At 40.3% G+C, this 24,721-nt stretch overlaps 1 protein-coding gene across 1 annotated transcript in view; it reads right to left on the minus strand.

The window, feature by feature from the left end:
* Window positions 1-24,721, minus strand: part of LOC143126098 (NACHT, LRR and PYD domains-containing protein 12-like) — a 49,875-nt gene that overhangs the window by 16,061 nt on the left and 9,093 nt on the right. Inside the window, exons 4-14 of the mRNA XM_076288018.1 lie at window positions 18,693-18,806; window positions 17,602-17,712; window positions 16,683-16,796; window positions 15,861-16,393; window positions 13,868-15,683; window positions 11,905-12,075; window positions 11,355-11,525; window positions 6,920-7,072; window positions 6,603-6,773; window positions 2,898-3,068; window positions 1,875-2,048 (exon numbers count right to left, since the gene is read on the minus strand). Of these exons, the coding sequence (XP_076144133.1) occupies window positions 1,875-2,048; window positions 2,898-3,068; window positions 6,603-6,773; window positions 6,920-7,072; window positions 11,355-11,525; window positions 11,905-12,075; window positions 13,868-15,683; window positions 15,861-16,393; window positions 16,683-16,796; window positions 17,602-17,712; window positions 18,693-18,806 (3,699 nt within the window). The remainder of the gene's footprint in view (window positions 1-1,874; window positions 2,049-2,897; window positions 3,069-6,602; window positions 6,774-6,919; window positions 7,073-11,354; window positions 11,526-11,904; window positions 12,076-13,867; window positions 15,684-15,860; window positions 16,394-16,682; window positions 16,797-17,601; window positions 17,713-18,692; window positions 18,807-24,721) is intronic.

Genomic DNA, 24,721 nt, shown 5'->3' on the forward strand with positions numbered 1-24,721 from the left:
CGTAGCAGCAAGCGAGATGATGGTTCCTGAAGCTGTTATCGTAACCTACAAAACATTTAGCGCAGCTTTGAAATCTTCCGTGAAAATCTAAATTATTATGGTCTGGGTCCGGATAGGATCACGTCAGGGTCCGGACTCGGACCGCAGTCCGCCATTTGGTGACCTCTGGTTTACGTGATGAATGTTTTAGCCAATCAGAAAGATTATCATGGGAAATATAATGTTCAGATATGCAACAAATTAATATAGGCCTATAGGGTTGCAAAGGGGCGGAAAATTTCCGGTAAATTTCCAGAAACTTTCCGGAAATTTACCATGGGAAGTTAAGCTGGGGAATTTTGGAAATATTCCAAATTGGAAACTATCATGGAATTAAAGGAAATTATGGGAATTAATGGGAATTTACGGGAATTAACCGAGAATTTTGGGTAATTCATACAAACTGTTTCATATACAAACATTAACATTTTGTTTCGTAATAAGCAATATGATTTGTATGTTCGTATTTTTGCTTAGCTTAGCATACAAAGCTAGCTAGCATGCTAGCGGGAATCCCATTCTCTGCCTATGGTTTACTAGCGTGCTAAACTAGCAGCACTGAAATGCCTAAGATACACCACGCCACTCAACAACAAAATCTGATTGGTTGGAAAAATTTTCCCCCATGCATATAATATGTCTAGCAGCCTATGCCGATTGCTGTGTGCATGTGATTGATATATGTGCAGGGTAGAAATTCGACTGAAATTGCATTAAATCAGGTTGTTTTAACTAATATTAGACTGCAAGATAGGGTTTTGTCCACTACATTTAAATTCCCTGTTATAGACTAACTTGCCATATTAAAAATTCCCAGTTTATTCCCATTAATTCCCGTTTATTCCTGTTAATTCCCATGGAAAGTTTCCAACTTTGAAAATTCCCGGAATTTTGCAACCCTATAGGCCTATATATAATGCTATTTTTTTAACAATGCTCATAGCAATAGGAATATTTGTCCGCTTTTCTTTAATTTATTTTTTTGCTTTTATTTTTCCTTTTGATGCACCCCCTAACGGCCCCCACTTTGAAAACCAGTTTAGAGCACAGACTGTATAAAAAACTCCTTACCAATTATGCTTCTAATCCATCTAGTTGATTTAAATTGTGGAGTATTATTAATGTACGTTTTTGAATGTCAAAATTCTGACATTCGACATTTGCTGATCAGAAATCTCCATATTGCTCCAGTGGATTTCTGTTATTCTTGCTGTTTATACCTTCTACAAAAATCAACTTTATTAAAGTGGAATGGTTGCTATCAAAATTCACCGGCATGAGTTTGAGCACATTTTCGAAATATTGTTTTTTTGGGTTGAATGAGAGTCAATGGTAACCATAAATCTCAGACTAGCGGTGACCGAAGAATATTTTGCCGGATTGGGTTGCGACAGTGTGTACAGGGGGCTGAACATATGAACTGTTGTTTTTATGTGGGTTTTATTGCTCTGTGTGCTGAGGATGTTATTTATATATTTATAAGTTATTTATGTATTTCATTATTTACCTACAAATTGTTCCAAGAATTGAATAGACCTCCTTAGGCCTTCAGTGGGTCACTGTGCAAGCTGTCTTAACGTTCTGTTGCCTGTGTATATGGTGTGGTGTTATGAATTTTAGAACTGTTTAAGTGTAAACTATTCAGGAGCCTCATATGTGTGAACTGGGGGACTTTTACCTGCAGTACTTAAACGGCCATGACATGCCCAGTTCAATATGTGCGAGGAGACCATGTGGAAACATGAGAATATCAGAACGGTCTCCAACAGAGGATACAAATGGATGAACAGCTCCACTGGAACCTCATCAAACTCAGATAAACACCCAGCATTCACCTGAAAGTCTCTAGTTTACAGTTGGGATCATCCAGTCTGTCTGTGAGCTCTCTGACACCTGAGTCTCCTGGGTGATTGTAGCTGAGATCCAGCAGTCTCAGGTAGGAGGGGTTGGATTTGAGGGCAGAGGACAAGAGAGAACAGCCCTCGTATGTGATGAGACAACCAGACAGTCTGAAACAAGAGATTTTATTTCCTCATTATTAGGACAATGCATTAAAAGGTCCACTAACAAATACGTTCAGTAATTATGACTGAAAATCCCATGAATATCTTTAGAAAAACATTCTTTACTAACAAGAGTCTTCAGACACATAGCTTGACTCTATACAGGCAAAAGTTTATCATCAACAACAACAAGAGCACCACTGCTTTACTGCTGATTTCCACCAAGTGCAGCTGCATTCTGTTCAGGTTACAACACAGTCATTGGAGCTGATCACTGCCACTCTGCTAGTCCACCAGTTACAGAGGTGTCCCAGATGCAGCTCTAAGCTCTACTCTGCTCTGTCTATTTTGGAGACCAGTTGTGCAACGGCGTGATTCAGAAGTGTCCCAGATGCAGCTCTAAGCTCTGCTCTGCTTCAATTAGGTACCAAGTCTATTTTGGATGGATGCTGCATCTGGGACACTTCTGAATGTGGGGTTTATGCTCTTTGGAAATAAGTGAAGTAAGAATATATTTTCCCTTCCAAGAAAAGTGTTTTGTCGTATCTGGTAAACAGACTGAAAAGTGTGTTGTATGTAAATCATAGTGGTGGCTGTACACAGATAGGGTGTGAAGCAGAACCTTTGAGATACATTCAGTGGTTATGCGACCTGCATCACAACTACTTATTGTACAAGGAGACACAGATAGTTGGCAGGACTATCCTGTAAATATATTTAAACTGGAATGATTTAGTAAAAACAGAAGTGTGATCAGTTAATGGACAACAAACTAATGCAGCACATGCATCATGCACATAGACAAGCTCCAATCAGGAGTCGTGTGATACTAGAATGAAAGTTAAGCACACAAACCTTATAGTCTGCAGTTTACAGTGAGGGCTACTGAGTCCTGTAGAGAGAAGCTGAATCCCAGAATCCTTCAGGTCATTGTCACTCAGGTCCAGATCCTTTAGGGAGATGGAGGACTGCAAAGCTGAGGCTACAGCCTTACAGGATTCCTCTGTTAGCTTACAACCAGCAAGTCTGCATAGAGTGAGAGGCCAAGAGACAGAGAATAAACTATGGCATGGTAGCATGAATACACATAAAGAATACACTTGTAAAAATGTTTTAGGACCAATTAGAATACATGACAGGACAAACAAATGTAGAGGATAAATTATAGGACACAACAAAACAAAACACAATGCACATGATGGTGCAGTTGTGCTCTTAAGTTTACATACCTTGGTCAGCTTTTGGAAAATATGACTGATCATGCAAAACACTTTCTTTTGTTTTGGGATCGTGTTCAGGTGAAGCCACTTATCACATCATTGTGTACATGTCTGATTATATGTACACAAGTGGACACACCAGATTTAACTGGCTATTAAGGGTACATTTCCACACCTATGTCATGCTTGACTGTAATTAATTAGTCAGGGCTCTACACTAACATTTTTTTCCAGGAGCACTTGTGCACCCAAGTTAAAAAATGTAGGAGCACAGACAAAAATGTGGGCGCACAGTCAGTTCTGTACTTAACTTAAACATAATCTAACATTACACTGCAGCTAACACTTAAACATGCCAGTGCACCAATTGCGAATATTAAGAATGACTGACAACATTTAGGCTACAGGAAATAGGATTTTAAAGATCAGTGCCTACTTTATTTTCAGTCTGTTCTATTTTCCTACATTTTGTTAATGTAAAATAGTATAATACATTGCCATATTTGCATTTAGCCTGTATATCAAGTATCCTGCCAAATGTAGGCTAATTTATTTATTTGTGAATCCATCTGTAGCTAATCCAAATATGCCCATGGTGACCTATCTGACTGCATACTGCCTAATACTACAACTAAAACAGTCCATTTTCTCTTCCACAAAACCCAACATAGGCTAATCAAGGATATATATATATATTATACCTTTACTTTTTATTTGAAATATCTGCATTGATGGGGGCAGTAGGCAAACGTTAGGCCTACTTTCGTTTTGCACTTCAGCTTGTATTCGGTGTAAACAAACAAGCATGCGTGGAAGCCTGGAGTTGTCGCGTTCTACCTTTGAATAAAATGGGAGCCTGTTCGCTACAGCTATATTTTGCATATTGCAGCCAATACGTCAACTGGGCTAAAAGGCATGTTAGGTTACCTTTCCTTCTCTCACTGCATTCTCAGAATCTCATCCTGTTCCTCCGATATCCGATGAATTCGGTGGATAGAAGAACTAATTTCTTCAATCTTTGCATCTTGGCTGGCTAGTCTAACTTTCCACTTTTTCTGCGTGCTCTTGGATTTGATAGAAGCGACTACTAGCGAGTCGCAACGCGAAACTGCTAACGTTGATGGGAGGTGTAGTTTTTATGCTGCATTTGCGACGTGATTATATGGTTTGCACCAGTAATGTTTCTTGATGTTGCGATGTATTTTGTAGACAGACATTGACATGGTTAGAAGTCATTCGCACCAGTGCGCCTAAATATTTTTTTGCACTCGCACGCCATCATTTTTACTCACATGTGCGAGTGAAATGGGCGCACTGTAGAGCCCTGTTAGTGCCTGTATATAAACAGTCAATAAGTTCTGTAGTTGTTGTGAGACCTCTGCACATTTTACCCAGGGCTGCAATGACTTTGCTGGCTACAGAACCATGGGGAACACAAAAAGAGACGTCAAGATTTGTGAGAAAAGATAATTGGGGTGTGCGAGCAAAGGTCACATTTAGTCAAAATTGATGGCAAAATGAATGAATATAGCTATCAGAAAAGACAGGAGGACAATTTTCACTCATCAGCCTTATGCTGTGCATGGGATGCACTTTGACTTCCTAACACGACAATGATCCGAAGCACAAGGCCAATGATCCAAAGCGCAAGACCAAGTCAACCCTTCAGTGGCTATAGCAGAAATAAGGGAAGGTTCTGGAGTGGCCATCACAGTCTCAGTCAATATCATTGAGTCACGTTGGGGAGATCTAACATGTGCAGTTCATGCAAGACAACCCAAGAAATTGCAGGACCTGTTGGCTTTCTGTCAAGAAGAATGGGCATCTCTAGCATCCGAGAAAAGGGTCATTCTTAGTCAAATCATCATACGTTTGTCTGACATTTCAATTGAAGTGTAAAGCAGTAATGTTGTCATTGTGTGGTTAATAACATCTGCTATTAAACCATCCATCAAAGTACACAACACTAACAACACTCTAACCCTGTTCTATGACTGTCATGTTACAGATCAGCAAACAGCACTCAGAAACAAGGGACATGTTGGGAATCATGCACATGGATTAGTACAGTGTTTTTCAACCACTGTGCCGGGGCACACTAGTGTGCCGTGAGAGATCATCAGGTGTGCCGCAGAAAATTACCCAAATGTCACTCACTGGTCCAGAAAAGCAACTGTTGCATCAAAGAATTTATAACCACATGTTCTCATTGATTGTATGATTGCACTATTTGTGTTATGCAGGCATTGTACAACGGGGCCCCATATCCAGTATTCACAGAATCATCACATATCCAGTTCAAAACAACAATTAAATTAGATATAGTCACCTACAAATGAAACAGAGGGAGCTTGTTTTATTGAGCTGGTCTTGCATAGAAGCCATAATAAGGCCATATCTGTGTATTATTTGAAATATTAGGCTATGGTATGTTTATTTTTTCTTCACACAGGATGTTAGTGTGCTGTGGGACATTTTAAGTGTCAAAAGTGTGCCGTGGCACAAAAAAGGTTCAAAAACACTGGATTAGTAAACAAAGGGAACAGGTTCATAAACTGTGAGTGTGGATTAATAATCCAAGCAAGGGGACGGTCTGTCCTCCTGGACAAACCCCATGCTGACACGACTTTGATGCACTGACCACTGCCTGAGACCGGTCACTCTGTCCAGTTTCTGCAAGCTACTGTGGACATGTAGGAAGAGAGCCTGATACAGTCTAAAGTACATTCTGTGTTAAGGCAAATAGCCACTTTTGCAGAGGGAGAGAAAGAGATTGAAAGATCGAGAGAAAGTAAGAAAGAAAGAAAGAAAGAGAGAGGAATAAAGAGAGAAAGAGAGACCTATAGTTTTTTTTAAAATAAAATGCTGCTGATGGATCCATGATGCTGACTGATACTGTATATTTTGGAGGACGGTATCCCTGCATGCCATTGGATTTCACTCTGGTATTAGTTTACATCCATCAGACCCATTTGAAAAAGTGGAACTGATAGAGGGTGCGGTGGGCGTAAGCAGTATTTAATGTTACCCTACGGCCTCCTTTTTACGATGTAGCTTGAAAATTAGTACTCAATTGTAAGTTACTTTGGATAAAAGTGTCAGCTAAGTGAATAAATGCAAATGTACAGTGAATGGGACACATCAGCAGGGAGTATTAATACTAACTGAAAGGTTTGGGACAAATTCACTTACATCAACACTGGCACAAACTAAAAGCCAATGTTTCAAAAACTCATTTCTTGATTCTAGTGACCAAAAACAGTAGAATTATTATATGCCCAAAGTGTGACTGTATAAATAAGGCCTCTGTGAACTTTCTGTCATTCAGAGTATTACTGACCTCAGTTTCTCCAGGTGGCAGTTTGGGTTTCTAAGACCAGAGAGCAGCTTCTCTTCTGATGTTTGCAGATCACAGCCACTCATGTCCAACTCACTCAGTTGAGAAATATATGACTGCAGAACTGAGACCACAACCTCAGAGGAGCTGTGTTTGAGTCTACAGCTGATGAGTCTACGGTGAGAGAGCAAAACACTGTAAGCAACATGTCAATTATACTTTATACATTCACAATTATGAAATGCCAGTGAATAAAAACATGGACTTGTTTTAGATCAAACAGAAACTACCAGTCTGTGTGTACTGTGCAAAATACAGACCTCACTTTACAGTCTTGATTCAGTGGTTGATGGAGCAGTTCTCCTCCACAGTCCTGAAGCTCACTCTCACTGATGTCCAGCTCTCTTAGGTGGGAGTTTGCCCACTGAAGAGTCAAGGCCAGAAATGTTCCTCTGAGTTTACAGCTAATAAGTCTGTAAAAACATAAACCATGTCACAGAGAAGAACAAAAAGGGAAATCAGACCAATCAACTTTGTTATTTTCTGGTTAATACACTCTATAGTTGAAGGCAAGGTCAGCGATTGCACAATTGCGCATGGTGTTTGTTAAGGTTTATGTTTACATTTAAATTTCAAATCTGTTTACCCGTAACAACGTATATTTCACCAGAAGTCAAACAGCACAAAACACATCATAAAGGCAGCTCTGCCCCCAATTTGCTCGTTTCCAGTTTTTGGAGTCTGGGCTGCCTACAGCAGGGGTCTCAAACTCAAATGAGCTGGGGACCACTTCTGCCATTGTCATCTCGTTGGAGGGCCACGTCAGTGTTAAAGAATAATACAAAAAAATAACGGCTATTTCCTAAAATGCAATGTTTTTTCAAACACAAAACTACAAACAGAAAGTGCAAGACTATTTATCTATTTTTAGACACCTGTGTTAGCATCCTTAGCTTACAAATAAAATAATGATTAAATAAATATGAATACAAATTATAAAAACAAACAAAAAAGCATAAAAACAGGTAGGCCTATGTGTGTGTTTCACACCAAATAAAAATATTTTCTTCTCATAACTGTTTTAAACCTGGCAAACTAGGCGTCATGGTTAAGAAAGCAACCATTGGATTTTTGTATCAAAATTTCAAAAGGCCATGGCTTGAAAGTGGCCAGAGATAAAGTATACTGTAAATGTGAAAAAAAAGTTTATGAAAGGCGTACATTTACCCATCTAATTTGCCACTGGATGGCAAGCAAATTATGCACCTTTCAGTAAATACTGGATGAACATATTTGAGCAGATTTAGACTACTTTCTTTTTTGTCATATTACCCACATAACAAATTAACAGGAAAAAAACTAAGATGTATACCAACAATAGTAAACTATTACTAGCCTATAACCACAAGGCCTACAATAAAGTATCCTGGTCAAATCAGTTCCTATATCCCGGGTGACTTTGTAGTTCTTCAGAGCCCTATTTCTACAACCCCTGATGTCTGTACCACGTCCATTACGGACACTATCATCATGATTACCACTGCAACCTCCAAACTATGTTGGGCAGAGGGTCGAAATAAGCATGGTATGCTTAGTGGACACCGTGGTATACACGAAAAGACGCACCTCCATTCACACCGTGACCATCACTGTCAATAGACGATCGATCATAATCTCCAACAGGATATTCTCCTTCAAAATCAGAATAGGTGAATAACATAGACTACCCAAGACTTCATCACACGTGAACGTTTTTCACCATTTGGTGTAGGCCTGCTATGTCTGCTTCAATTTGTGCAAAACTATTGCATCGCTTCCGCATCATTACAAATGCACGTCTTCGTGTTTCTCGCGTGTAATACAAGTATTTCCTGAAAACTTTGTGGAGCGATTTTGGTTTTAATCAAGCACTGGATGTCTAGCAAATAGTGGAGGAGAGTACAAATGAGATTTGTCACCGTACTTGGATCTATCGTCTATTTTAATCAGTATCGTTGTTTGTCCCAATTAAAAATACCCTCAAGGGCCGGAGTCCCCTGGCCTACAGAGACCGGCTTATTTTCACAATGTACTCACAGGATGGGCAGCTAACAGTTTGTGAGGAGACGTTCGCTGAATGTGAAATGTGTGTATGATCGTTCGTTCAAGAGTGACATGATGTCTCTTGTGGGAAACACTTCAATTAAAATGGTAAAATACTGGTTATTGGAAATACACTACCACAGACCAGTAAACACTGAACACCAATCAATCTGAGCCTAAGCACTACAAATAGACCTCAGGCTGCTGTTGTGACAACTTTGCAATACTGTTAGTTTCCACAGGGCTGCTCTGGTACTGGACTGATTTACCAACCACAACAATCATACTTGTACTTAGTGCTGGGCGGTATACCGGTTCACACCGTATACCGGTGTATATTTACGTTATGATATGAATTTTTAATATACTGCCATACCGGTGTATTTGATTACACAACGTTTGGAACGCTGCGCCGCGCGACAGTGTTTCAGACGGGACTTTTTTGAGAGGTTTCATTTTAAATTGTATAATTTTCAAAAAAGTATAAAGTTGCACAACTTTTTGTATTGGTTTTATAGGCTACAAGATGTTTGTGAAATTTGCACAGTTCTGTATTTTGACTGCAATTGTCTTTGCATTCTGATTAGATTCTTCATTAGAATCATGAGTGGCTCTTTGGAAACAGCATCATTTTCTGGGGCCATGCAAAACTGCATTACCACTAGTGTGGAGTTATTCTACATCATGACAGTAAAATAGACCATCCTTAGTCAATGTACTGCAGCAATTCCTCCCTCAACCTGTAGAAAATGCTGTGAACATCTGATTATGCATGGAAAAAAAATACCGTCATATACCGTGAAACCGTAAGAATTTAGAAAAATACCGTGATATACATTTTTGGTCATACCGCCCAGCACTACTTGTACTTGCCTCCTTACTACGATTTTCTGATCCCTACTGAGGAATTATTTTGTAAAACTATGTACGTAACCTGTCGTGCCTTGTTTGTTATAAAAATCCTAATTATTGGAAAACCCTGTGATATGATTACTTCAGAAGTTCTACTTTGAGTTTTAGAAACGACTGCAAGTGTTTTGTATGAATCACATCAGTTTTGCTGATTTGAAAGATTGATTTAAATGATACATGTGTGTAACATTTTGTTGGAAGAATGATATTTTGAAAGAAATAATTGTAAGGTGTTGATAACTTTGACAAAGATGTAAGTTGTTCTCCAAGTGCTATTACAGTATTACTTGTGTGAAGGGATTTGATACAATGAGACTTCTGCAAAAACCATGCAAGCTAAAACAGTAGACTGACATTGTTTGGAATTTTAGGGCCAATAACGATAAGATAACTGATAATATTACTCTTTCTTTATTTATTTTGAAAAATGAAGGGGACAGTATGGGTGGGCGATATATATCGTCTGCGATAATATCGTGATTGCTGTTTTAACTATGTGCAAATTGACATTATCGAGTATTTAAGTTACTTAGAGGGAAAACACTCAAAATCACGCATTGAACCCCCATACATTCACTAAATCCAGGAGGTGTATGCGAGAGAAGCCCCTGGCTGCAGCAGAGCAAGTCACGTGATTGCTTGTGGTCCACGTTGTCACACGCACGCCTAATGTTTATTTTGTGCAGCTACTTAATGCAAGTGGCATAGAAGTCACGGTATTATATGTAAACATTAGGCTAGCCTTTGAGTATTTTAATAGTCAGTTGTAAACAAAGAAATTTTCTTATGTTACCCTTTTGTAAATGGATTGAAGTTCGCTCTAAATATCAACTTTTATTGATTATGCTAACCGTTAGCATCTCTATGGGATTTCTCATATACTTTAGCCATAAGCTAATGCATTAGTTTCTATTCTGTAAGATCTGCTTCGTTTTGCAGTGAAACCTAAGTAAAGGTTTGAAAGGGACATCAGCTTCAGACTTTCTCTTGGGAAACTGTCAGGCCTATCTATCCTCTGTAATGTAGCTGGCTAGACCATGTCATTGCCACACACACAATGAGATGACACAATGAGAATGACAATGCATTGGTTTGGTAAGTCACAGGTTAGGTTATTGGTTATTATTGTAATGATGCTATTCATAAATAATGAGCTGTAAAGTAACTCTGACTTTTAAAAACAGTTTTTTAAAGGATATCGACTAATTATCGTTATCGTCAAAATCACAAAAAATATCGAGATATTATTTTTTGTCCATATTGCCCACCCCTAGGGGACAGTATTTAATAAGCAGCATTTAATTGCAGTAATTTTAAAGCTGCAACTCCTCGGACTATCATGTGTCTGATTCAATGGAGGACTATTTACAAGAGGATTTTGGGCTACACAGATTCAACGCAGATCAACATCTTGTTAGAATGGTCAAATACATCCACACTGCTGACATTATTTTGAGGAAGAAGTAGCCAACCAAGCTCAAGTAGCTCAGTGTAGCCAGGCGGGCCTTACATAGTTGGGAAAATTAGGGCTTAAAAAATATCGTAGATATAGCGTGCAATCCTTGTTTCAGACCAGTTCTGTCATATCAACATTGACTCAACAATAAAAGCGAATGATTCTAGCAGCAGATAACAATGTCTAACATGTGAATGTGAATTCATGTTAAAGATAAGGCCTCTGTGCAGCAATGCTGTTAATGTTTGGTTAACACAGTTTACTTTTAAAAGAATGTGTCTGTGAACTGTTACAATATTACTGACCTCAGAGTGTCCAGTTTGCAGTTTGGACTCTGTAGAGCAGAGAGTAGTTTTTCTCCTGATGCCTGCAGGTCATTCTTACTCAGGTCCAGCTCTCTTAAGGGGGAGTTTGCAGACTGCAGAGCTGAGGCCACAATCTCACAGGACTTCTCTGTTAGCTTACAGTCAGCAAGTCTACAAGAGAGGCAAAATAGTATAAAAAGGAAATGCGTCATGTCCAAAACTGCAAGTAAGATCAGAGAGGTAGACAAACATAACTGCCCCATATACAGTATGTGAGGGATAAGAGAAGTGAATAATATGAGTCCCAAGTTAGGGATGGAATTGATATGATTTTATCAGTTCAAATGCCATTGTTGATTCTGCTAGTTGGCCTTAATATTGTTTCCTTAACTGATTCCTGATCATGTTTTGGTGTGGAAAAATTACAGTTACTGAAATCGGAGAGGATATATAACAATGAGGAGTAAAGCAGCAATGTTGCTATTGTCTGGTTAAAACAGTCTGCTTTTAACAGTGTGTATCTGTCGACACAGTCAACAATATTACTGACCTCAATGTTTCTAGTTTGCAGTTTGGACTCTGTAGAGCAGAGAGCAGTTTTTCTCCTGACGCATGCAGGTCATTCTGACTCATGTCCAGCTCTCGTAAGGGGGAGTTTGCAGTCTGCACAGCTGAGGCCACAATCTCACAGGACTTCTCTGTTAGCTTACAGCCAGCAAGTCTGCAAGATCAGCAAAAGAGTACAAAAAGGTAATGTGTCATGTTTAAATCTGCAGGAAGAGTGAGAGAAAAATAATATACAGTGGGGGAAACATTTTTCAGTAAGCATACTTCCAGTGAGGCTAGTGGCATGACATTTTCACCAGGCATTAGTATTGACTCTGCTAATCCACACATATAAAAAATCCAAACATTAAAGTCCATAAGTAGAGTTATGTGTAATAAAGTGAAATGACACAGGAAAAAACTATTGAATGAATAGCATCACTGGAAGTATGCTTACTAAAACAAATGTTGTGTTCAATACTTATTTCCCCCGCTGTAACTGTCCCACATATAGTATGCGCCAGACCCAAAACAACACTACTATATGAGCATTGAATACCATGCACAGTTAAAGCTGCCCAACCACAGCACAGACACAACACCACTAAAGACTGATCAGTGGGATTAAAGCAGAGCTGCATGCGCAGAAATCTGATTTATTTAAAGAGGTCAGACTGAAGAACATACTGTTCAGTGTTTTTAAACCCCATTTACGGTATACCATGCACATCCATATAATATGTGCACCTGTTGGTGCTGAGATGGAGTATTCTCATAATGCAAACACAATACTGAGGAAGGCTCTCTGTTTAAAATATAATAATACTGTAACATAAACGTGTCAACCGAGTTATGTGTGGTTTGATTTGATTTGATGCTGAGATGGAGTATCTCGTGATGGAACAAAACACAGAGGACAGCTACTGAGATCCAGTATCTTGAGTTTTTTTCTATAGGAAAATAATAAGGGGATTTTGAATTATCGCACCTGTTAAACTCTCGCGGGGACAAAGTAATCGGAAATGCAGACGTTTTGCTCTACACAGTTTTGTCCTCTGCCTTCGACTGGATACCGTGATCTTTGGTACGTGAAGACGGTACACTTCGATCTTTGATACCCCAGAGCTAACTTACAATGTATCTAGCTTTAAGTAACACCTGGATCTCCTTATATGGTCAAAGATGGCAGCTTTGGTTGCTTTTTGTAGGCGAATTTCAGAGGTCTATTTATTTAACATACAGTACAGTATATGTCAGACCTCACAGTTCCTGATACTAGGTGGAGACATTATTCTCAAACACATTTTGCCTGAGCATCTCAGTTTACTTGTGATTCAATCAGTGGATTCACCACATGACTCATTTGTCGAGTATGTAAGCTGAGCTGAGACTGACTTCAGTGCTTCGACATGACAGTGCCTGGTCAAGCTCACGTGGTGGAATCTGTTTATCTGTTGATCTGCCGAACTTCTGTGTGGGTTACTCATTGCAAGTAGACTTACTTGTGGACTTCTCTGGACTGAATTATTTGATGTGCTCTGTTTTTGGAATTACGCAAAAGCCCTGGTCCTTTACGTTTGTGGACTGAACTCTCCTGTCTTGCTTGTCAATTGTCTCAATTTGTGGATTCTCTTATGTGAATATTTCCCTTGAATGAACTGTATTCTAAATCTTAAACCTTGCCTCTTGTGAACTGTCGATCTCTTTGACTGTTTGCTCCTACGGTCTCCTCATTTAAGTAAAATACTGTATTATCTGACAAGTCTCTGCCTCTGCGTCTGTGCTCAAAACCACATCCTGCCACTGTGCAAAATAGCTGGACATCAGGTGTTGTGAAATACAGGTTACAGGTGAAAATGTATCTTCAATTTCTCTCTGTAGGCTATTCCAATGATAACTTGGATATGAATCACTACTCACTGAACATGAAATAGATACATTCAGAATTGAAGTATTGTCATACTCACAGAGCCTTTCTGCAGTATCTCACAGCTGGCACCAGTCTCCTCCGCCCCTCCTCTGATGTTTTGTATTTGCTTAAGTCCAACTCATCCAGCACCTCCTCAGACATCAGAAGCATGTGGGCCAGTGCTGAACAGTGGGCAGGTGACAATTCACCTGAGAAGCCATCTGGAGATTTTAGATATTTCTGAACTTCTTCATGTAAGGAATTATCATTCATTTCAAACAAGCAGTGGAAAAGATTGATATATCTTTCAGGAGATGGGTCCACCCTCTTGAGCATCTTGATGTACTGACATGTTTTCTGGATGCATTGTGAGCTGCTCTGTGTGTTTGTCAACAAGCCTTTTAAAAGGGCCTGATTGCCCTCGACTGAAATGCCAACAAGGAAGCGGAGGAAAAGGTCCAGCTGTCCTTTCTTGCTATCCAAAGCCGTATCCACTGCTCCCTTCAACAGATGATACAGGTCATCATAACCACCATCACTATAACAATTTTCCAAACTTGCTCTAATGAGAAATGTTTCCAAGGCCAACGTGCTCTTTTCCAGAAAGGAGGCAAACACATGCAGTGCAGCAAGAAACTCCTGGATGCTTAGATGGACAAAACAGTAGACCTTCTTGTGGTGAAACACACATTCCTCCCTGAAGATCTCAGTGCACATGCCAGAGTACACTGAAGCTTCACTGACATCAATGCCACACTCTCTCAGGTCTTCCTCATAGAACATGAGATTTCCATTCTCCAGATGCTTCCAAGCCAGCTCTGCTAGTTTCAGTATGACACCCCTATGTGATTCCAGGAGCCTCTGTCTATCTGTCTCACTTTCCTCTTGATACTTTTGGTTCTTCCTGGTGGTCTGGATGAGCAGGAAGTGTATGAACATCTCAGTCAGTGTTTTGGGGGCGTCCTTCCCATCATCCTGTTCCAGTATCTGCTGAAGGACAGTGGCTGAGATCCAACAGAAGACTGGCATGTGGCACATGATGTGGAGACTTCTGGTTGCCTTAATGTGTGAGATGATTCTGTTGGCTTGATTCTGGTCACAGATTCTTTTCCTGAAGTACTCTTCCTTCTGTGGGTCATTGAACCCTCGTACTTCAGTCACCTGACTGATACACTGAGAATGGATCTGACTGGCTGCTGCTGGTCGGGAGGTCATCCAGATGAGAGCAGAGGGAAGCAGAGTTCCCTGAATGAGGCTCGTCATCAGCACATCCACTGATGATGTTTGTGTCACATCAGACAACTTCTGGTTTCTTTGGAAATTCAGTGGAAGTCGACTCTCATCCAGACCATCAAAGATGAACACAATGTGGCAGTCTTTGTATTCACCATCCTTTAGTTCTCTAAGCTCAGGGTGGAAGTCAAGCAGGAGCCTGTGAAGACTGTACTGATCATGTCTGACCAAATTCAGTTCACGGAACGGAAGCACAAACATGAAATCTACATCCAGGTTAGCTCTCTCCTCTGCCCAGTCAAGGATGAATTTCTGCACTGAGACGGTTTTTCCAATGCCAGCAATCCCCTTGGTCATGACAGTTCTGATGTATCTGTCTTGTCCAGGTAAGGGCTTGAAGATGTCATTGCAGTTGATTGCTGTGTCCTCTGTAGTTTGTGGTCTGGATGCTGACTCTACCTGCCAAACCTCATGTTCATTATTCACCCCTTCACTCTCTCCCTCTGTGATGTAGAGCTCTGTGTAGATCTTGTTCAGGAGTGTTTGAGTCCCTGACCTTATGATGCCTTCACATATGCTCTCAAACCTCTTCTTCATGCTGGCTTTATGGGTCATCAGTACTCTCTTCAGGACATGGTCGTCTGTTTGGCATTAAACAAACAAACAAACCATAATTCATAACCAATTGGTCAATGTTTCTAAAAGACATATTTTCAGCATAACAATATTAGATGATGAACCATTTTGATTTATTTTAAATAAATGGTCTTTACATTCAGTATGAATCCTACTCTTGGACATACATCTTCTAGACTCACCTGTTAGTTTGGCCCTTTTGATTGGAGCATGCTCAGTTTGCAGATGGGTGCTTCCTCCGATGACTGTGTGCTCATCTAAGGGAGGCTGCAGAGAGATCTGTGCCGTGTGGATGTGTGGATAAAGAGGGTGCTGGATGTGTGGATAATGATTATGCTGCCCCATGGCTGAGTTTGAGTCCTGAAGACTCTGCCCTATGTCTGTGTGTGGGTATAGAGCAACTTGTGCCATGTTTGCAGATGGGTTCAGATGAAGTGCCATTTCACTGTGTTGGTATGACGAAGGCTGTGCCATGACTGTAGGCGGGTATAGGTGAGGCTGTGCCATGGTTTTGTCAGGGTTTAGGGGTTGTGCTCTGGGTCTCTTTCTGCACTGGGGGCAGCTGTAGTCTCCTGATGGACCAGGCTGGCTCCAGTAGCTGCTGATGCATTGCCTACAGAAACTGTGTCCACAGCTGGTGATGACTGGGTCCCTCAGTAGCTGCTCACACACTCCACATCTGGACTGATCCTGGGTCAAGACATTCCTCAAAACACTAAAGAGACATCAATGCACAAAATGAAAATTACTCACTCTGAAAAGACAACAATAAAGCCAAAGCAATGTCTAAACACTGTCATGAACACATTCAGAAGTACCACAGTCAAAGTGCAGACAAGAATGCGTAATAAAACATTATATTACATTAAAACATTTATTTTTAAGAAGCCTTTTTGACATTCAAAAAGTACACAGAGTTGTTTACTAAGGACCACACACACACACACACACACACACACACACACACACACACACACACACAGATACAAAAGCAGAAATCTCACTTTGGATCAGACTGTGGAGGCCCACTGCTGAAATTAAGAGGGTTTCCCATGGACCAGTCACTCTTCATGGACACACAGCTGGGCACTGGAGACACTGGTCTTTGTGTCTGTGGTCTGGTTACATGAGGAGACAAAATACATAATAGATTGATCTAACACATTTTCACAATAGTTACTGAGGTTAATGTGTGCACTCTGCATTTCACCCATACGCAAACTCAACATAGACACAGGCACAGCCATCCAAACATCCAACACACACACACACCCAGTTAAAAAAATCAAACATGATTTTTTAGTAATTTAAGGCAATTAAAACAGTTGAATGAACATCTTCCAAAAGTGCTGATTCCATCATTTTTGCCAGGGGTTGTATAAAAGGGCTAACCTAGAAATCTAGACGCACCCTAGCGGCAGCGAATTACATTTGCTGCCAGGGCTAGTCTAGCAACTCTCCGTTGGCTTGTGAGCTGGAAAAATTAAACTTCTATCAGGCCAATCAAATCGTGTATAAAGATGTTAGGCGGGCTTAACATAATGATTGATGGCAGAGTTGCAACGGTTTGGCTTGAATTCCCTGCTACTTGAAAACAAAGAAGATGGATGTTGCTTTTGACGAACAGCGTGACACATTAAGCTTTTTTTTAAGTTGGCAAAAGTTTGAACTAGCCAACTAGCTCCGCTAGTGGGAAAACGCATGGGACTCGTAGTGCTGTCAGCGCTGTCCTATTGCGTGCAGAGAGAATTTGAAAAACAACCGATTATCCAGCCCCTTGGGCTGAGCACTGCCAAAGGTGAGTGCCCAGACCCTACATTTTAATGTGGGTCTGGCTCGTCAGGCTATAAAAGGGCAAAAGCAGAAATATCACTTTGGATTCGTCTACTGTTGTAAAAATGAACACAAAAACTGAAATCTCACTTTGGATCAGACTGTGGTCCACTGCTGAAATTCAGAGGGTTTCCCATGGACCAGTCACTCTTCATGGACACACAGCTGGGCACTGGAGACACTGGTCTGTGTGTCTGTGGTCTGGTTACATGAGGAGACAAAATACGTAATAGATTGATCCAACACATTTTCACAATAGTTACTGAGGTTAATGTGTGCACTCTGTATTTCACCCATACGTAAACTCAACATAGACACAGGCACAGCCATCCAAACATCCAACACACACACACACACACACACACACCCACACACACACTCCTGTCAACTCGTGTACAACCCCTGCCAAAAATATGGAATCACCACTCTTGATGTGCATTCAGCTGTTTTATTTTTTTAGAAAAAAGACAATTCACAAATGTGCCTCAAAAATATGTTCTGGCTTTGCCAAATACAATTAAAAAATAATTTAAAGAAGCCCTATGCAACAATTTTAGCAAAAATGACCTTAATTATGCAGGTTGAGAGTCGTTCTGATGGTTCTTCAACACTTTTTGGGTCGTTTGGTGGGTGCTTCGTCTCCCATTAGTGCTTCTCCGCGGAAAAAACGAATATGCAACTTTCTGGTCGCGGCCCGAACACATCCGGATGTAACTCAGCGGAAGTATCCAATCGCGCCTTGAAAATGTAGTCAGATTGTAGTTTCTAAGAAGACTGCAAAACGGACTCCGACTTGGCTTTGTTGCTGTTGAAATTGTAAGTAGCCTACCCTTGGGTGAACTTAGTTTTTGTAATGTGATTTGATAGTCTCTTGAACAATGTGTTTGCTCGACCGTTTTATTGTGAGCCCTGTATGTGTTTAGCTTTGTTTCTTGATGGCTAGCTCACTAGCTAGTGGGGGTTTAGCGTAGCAGTCACTTGCTACCGAAGCTGCAGGGGGAGCTATGTCGTGAAAAATGCGAGCCCAAATCAGGCGAAACCCCAGAAACAGCGAAGGAATAACCAGACCTGCATAGGGCTTCTTTAAGGCAATTAAAACAGTTGAATGAACATCTTCCAAAAGTGCTGATTCCATAATTTTTGCCAGGGGTTGTATAAAAGGGCAAAAGCAGAAATCTCACTTTGGATCAGACTGTGGTGGTCCACTGCTGAAATTCAGAGGGTTTCCCATGGACCAGTCACTCTTCATGGACACACAGCTGGGCACTGGAGACAGTGGTCTGTGTGTCTGTGGTCTGGTTACATGAGGAGACAAAATACATAATAGACTGATCCAACATATTTTCACAATAGTTACTGAGGTTAATGTGTGAACTCTGTATTTCACCCATACGCAAACTCAACATAGACACATAAAACAGAATAGATAGGCAAAAATATCTCAGACTCTACTCTACTGTTTATTGTGATTGCAAGATTATACTTTAATTAAGAGAAAGATAACAAACGAAATAAAATATAGCCGCAAGCGGCAATGGCGGGCCCGAGCACCTGCGGGCCGCAACCCGTGACATTTCGGAACCCAACAAAGCACCAACGTGGTGCGTGTGTGAAATGTACATATTTGATGCGTGTGCTGTTTGTGTTTCTATTTAATTTTCTGGCACATTTACTTGCTTGGCCAGGTGGGGGCGCAATGCAAGGCAGGCCCATTGGGTGGCATCATAAGCATAACATATATTAACCCTCTAACCGCCCATGTCGCAATATTGCGACAAGCGTCATTACTGAATAAAACAGACGATAGACGCGAGTACAGTGTAAAATCTCATTTGTACTCTTGACCACTAGTTGGCAGACACCCAGAGCTTCGATTCAAGCTCAACCTTTTCTTTCAAAGTTTTCAGGAAGCATGCGAAAAACACGCGAGAAACACACGAAGAAGACGTGCATTTCCTCCATAACGCGGAAGCGATGCAGGCCATAGTTTTGCACAAATTGAAGCAGAAATACACCAAATGTTGAAAAAAAAAATTCACGTGGATGAAGTGTTGGATCTGTTATTCACCTATTCTGATTCTGAAGGAGAATATCTGCCTTTTGGAGAATATGATCGATCGTCTATTGACTGATAGTCACGGTGCGTCTGTGAATGGAGGTACGTCTTTGCGACAGTGTCTACTAAGCATACCATGCTTATTTCGACCGTCTACCCAACATAGCTGGAGGTGCCAGTGGCAATAGTGATGATGGTGTCCGTAATGGACGTGGTATAGACAGCAGGGGTTGTAAAAATAGGGCTCTGAAGAACTACAGTCACCCGCGATATGGAACTAATTTGACCAGGCTACTTTATTGTATAGTAGCCTAGCATAGGGTTTGTGATTATAGTAATAATTTACTATTGTTGGTTTACATGTGACTGTATTCCTGTTCATTTGTTATGTTGGTGAAATGACAAAAAAAGAAAGTAAAACTGCTCAAATATGTTCAACATCTAGTATTTACTGAAATGTGCATAATTCACGGTGGTTACCATCCAGTGACGTCATAATATGCAAATTAGATGAGTAAATTTACCCCCTTCATAAACTTCTGTTCATACTAAACGATTTTCACATTTACAGTAGGACTTTATCTCTGACCACTTGCAAGCCATGGCCTTTTGAAATTTTGATGTACAAATCCAATTTATTCTTTTTAAACCCTGGCGGCTAAAGGGTTAACCTGAGAAATTTCAGACTATTAATTTTAAGCAAAGAACATTTCTGATGCTCTTTTTGGTTGGCCAGATGGTGGCGCTATGTTAGGCATGGAAATTACACATGTGAATATCATTAAAATAATGATATTTAATTTAAATTTTGTAAATAAATTCCAAAAACTATTCTGACTTTGGCCAGTTGTTGGCACTATGCCAGACAGGCATATTGGGTGTTTGGATGTCATATACACCTAATCTGATTAATCTGATGCATCTGATTATGATATCCAACAGACGTGGAAAAAATCATATCCTTCTCTTGCCAATTGGTGGCGCTATGCAAGGCATGTTAATAAGACATATGAATATCATCATCATGAAATCTAATTTTGTGTAAAATTTCAGATCAATCCACCAAAGCCTTGAACATTTTTGCCACATTTCCTGCTTGGCCAGATGGTGGCACTATGCTAGGCATGTGAATTACACATGTGAATATCGTCACAATAATGATATCTAATATTTTGTAAAATTTCAGATCAATCAATAAAGGCATTGACAATTTCTGGCACATGTTCCTGCTTGGACAGGTGGTGGCGCTATGCCAGACAGGCCCATAGGGTGTCTGAATATCATCATAATCATAATATCTATTAACCTGAGAAGTTTCAGACCATTAATTCAAAGCATAGACCATTTCTGGCACATTTCCTGCTTGGCCAGATGGTGGCGCTATGCTAGGCATGTGAATTACACATGTGAATATCATCACAATAATATCCAATATTTTATAAAGTTTTAGATTAATCAGTTAAGGCATCGTCCATTTCTGGCACATTTCCTGCTTGGCCAGGTGGTAGCGCTATGCCAGACAGGCCCATTGGGTGTCTGGATGTCATCATAATCATAATATCTATTAACCTGAGGAAATTCAGACCATTCATTCAATGCACTGTGACTATGACACATTTCCTGTTTATGTGGTGAGATATTCAAACCATAATATATTACAACATATCAAAAATCCCTTCACAATTTAACATCAGCAACATCTTGGCATAATGTTTGCTAAATTTCACATGAATCTGACAAACCGTCTAGGAGCAGTATGTTAAAATTGATCATGTGGCATCAGTTTAATTGTCATTCTTTCTGTTGCCAGTTGGTGGCGCTATACCAAACATGCATTATGGGTATGTGAATATTATCATTAAAATGGTATTCAATGACCTGTGAAATTTAAAACATTTCAAGCCATGCATGGTGAATTATGTCACATTTATTGTTTGTGTGGAAGGGTATTAAAATTAATAATTTCGCCATTTCGTCAAATTACAACATATCAAAAAAAGCTTCGCAATTTAGAATCAGAAGCATATTGGCATCATGTATACCAACTTTGACATGAATCGGATCAACCGTCTAGGAGGAGTACGTTAAAATTGATCATGTCCACAATGCACAAAATCCCAATTACCTCACTTCCTGTGGGCGTGGCTAATGGCATGTTAATACAAAAGTTGATTGTTTTTGGGAGTTACATACACCCACCAAATTTGGTGTGTGTATCTAAAACTATATGCCAAGCACAAGTCACAGTGACATAAGGGGGCGCTATGGAGTTCCTGGGCCAAGCCCAGTGCCAAGGCTTTTCCCCTGTGTATTCATGGTACCTCTTGACGTGTGTGCCAAATTTCATGCGTTTTCACTGATGGGAAGCACCTCTTTTAGCATCACAATTCATCCCATTTTAGTCCGCACAAAATCCCAAATACCTCACTTCCTGTTGGGCGTGGCTAATGCATTGTACATACGAAAGTTGTTCATCTTGGGGAGATACACACACCTACCAAATTTGATGTGTCTAGCTGAAAGTATGTGCCAACCACTGCATCAATCACCTAAGGGGGCGCTACTGAGTCCCTGGGCCACGCCCAGGGCCAAGCTCTTGTGCCTAACTGCTTTGCGTGACACCTAATGTGTGTGCCAAATTTCAAGACTTTTCACCCATGTTAACCACCTCAAAAAAGGAAAACGCTCTGAGACAAAGTTAAAATCGGAATACTCGTAATAATAATAATAATAAAAATATAGCCGCAAGCGGCAATGGCGGGCCCGAGCACCTGCGGGCCGCAACTTGTGACATGTCGGAATCCAACAAAGCACCGACGTGGTGCGTTTGTGAAATGTACATATTTGATGCGTGTGCTATTTGTTTTTGTATTTTATTTTCTGCCACATGTACTTCCTTGGCCAGGTGGGGGTGAAATGCAAGGCAGGCCCATTGGGTGTCATCATAATCATAATATATATTAACCTGAGAAATTTCAGACCATTCATTTTAAGCAAAGAACATTTCTGATACACTTTTTGGTTGGCCAGATGGTGGCGCTATGTTAGGCATGGAAATTACACATGTGAATATCATCACAATAATGATATCCAAATTTTTTGTAAACAGATCAATCACTTAAGGCATTGTCCATTTTCTGGCACATTTCCTGCTTGACCAGGTGGTGGCGCTCTGCCAGGCAGGCTCATTGGGTGTCTGGATATCATCATAATTATAATATCTATTACCATGAGAAGTGTCAGACCATTTATTCAAAGCATAGAGCATTTCTGGCACATTTCCTGCTTGGCCAGATGGTGGCGCTATGCTAGGCCTGTGAATTACGAATGTGAATATCATCACAATAATGATGTCTGATATTTTATAAAGTTTCAGATCAATCACTTAAGGCATTGTCCATTTCTGGCACATTTCCTGCTTGGCCAGGTGGTGGCGCTATGTCAGGCAGGCCCATTGGGTGTCTGGATATCATCATAATCATGATATCTATTAACCTGAGAAGTTTCAGACCATTCATTCAATGCACTGTGATTTATGACACATTTCCTGTTTATGTGGTGAGATATTAAAATCATATCAAATATATAAGTTATCAAAAATCCCTTCACAATTTAACATCAGCGACATCTTGGCATAATATTCGCCAAATTTCAAATGAATCTGACAAACCGTCTAGGAGGAGTATGTTCAAATTGATCATGTGAAATCAGTATAATTGTCATTCTTTCTGTTTCCAGGTGGTGGCGCAATGCCAAACATGCATTATGGGCATGTGAATATTATCATTAACATGGTCTTTAATGACCTGTGAAATTTAAAACATTTCAAGCCATGCATTGTGAATTATGACACATTTATTGTTCATGTGGAAGGGTATTAAAATTAATAATTTCGCCATTTCGTCAAATTACAACATATCAAAAAAAGGCTTCACAATTTATAATCAGGAACATCTCGGCGTCATGTATACCAACTTTGACATGAATCGGATCAACCGTCTAGGAGGAGTATGTTAAAATTGATCATGTCCACAACGCACAAAATCTCAATTACCTCACTTCCTGTGGGCGTGGCTAATGACATGTTAATACAAAAGTTGTTTGGTTTTGGGAGTTACATACACTCACCAAATTTGGTGTGTGTATCTAAAAGTATATGCCAACCACAAGTCACAGTGACATAAGGGGGCGCTATGGAGTTCCTGGCCAACGCCCGGTGCCAAGCTTTTATCCATATCTATTCACTGTATCACTTGATGTGTGTGCCAAATTTCATGCGTTTTCACCCATGGGAAGCACCTCTTTTGGGATCACAATTCAGCACATATTTCATCACATTAGTCTGCACAAAATCCCAAATATCTCACTTCCTGTTGGGCGTGGCTAATGCATTGTACATAGGAAAGTTGTTCATCTTGGAGAGATACAGACACCTACCAAATTTGGTGTGTGTAGCTGAAATTATATGCCAACCACGGGATCAGTCACCTAAGGAGGCGTAAGGGGGCGCTAGCGAGTCCCTGGGCCATGCCCGGGGCCAAGCTTTTGTACCTAGCTGCTTTGTGTGACACCTTATATGTGTGTCAAATTTCAAGACTTTTCGTTTATGTTAACCACCTCAAAATATATGCCAACCACGAGATCAGTCACCTAAGGGGGCGCTAGCGAGACCCTGGGCCACGCCCGAAGTCAAACTCTTGTACATAACTGCGATGCGAGACACTTGACGTGTGTGCCACATTTCAAGAGTTTTCGACAATGTTAACCACTTCAAAAACAGGAAAGCAAAAAAGTAGAATAATGAATAATAATAATAAATATAGCCGCAAGCGGCAATGGCGGGCCCGAGCACCTGCGGGCCACAACCCATGACATTTCAGAATCCAACAAAGCACCGACGTGGTGCATTTGTAAAATGTACATATTTGATGTGTGTGTTATTTGTTTTTGCATGTTATTTTCTGGCACATTTACTTGCTTGGCCAGGTGGGGCAATATGCAAGGCAGGCCCATTGTGTGTCATCATAATCATAATATATATTAACCTGAGAAATTTCAGATTATTCATTTTAAGCAAAGAACATTTTTGATACACTTTTTGGCCAGATGGTGGCGCTATATTAGGCATGTGAATTACACATGTGAATATCATCA

Source organism: Alosa pseudoharengus, unplaced genomic scaffold, assembly GCF_046254945.1.
Source record: "Alosa pseudoharengus isolate Yale_2024_CS ecotype anadromous, Long Island Sound unplaced genomic scaffold, YU_APseudo_1.1 YU_APseudo_1.1_scf_1, whole genome shotgun sequence".
NCBI classification, from domain to species: Eukaryota; Metazoa; Chordata; class Actinopteri; order Clupeiformes; family Clupeidae; genus Alosa; species Alosa pseudoharengus.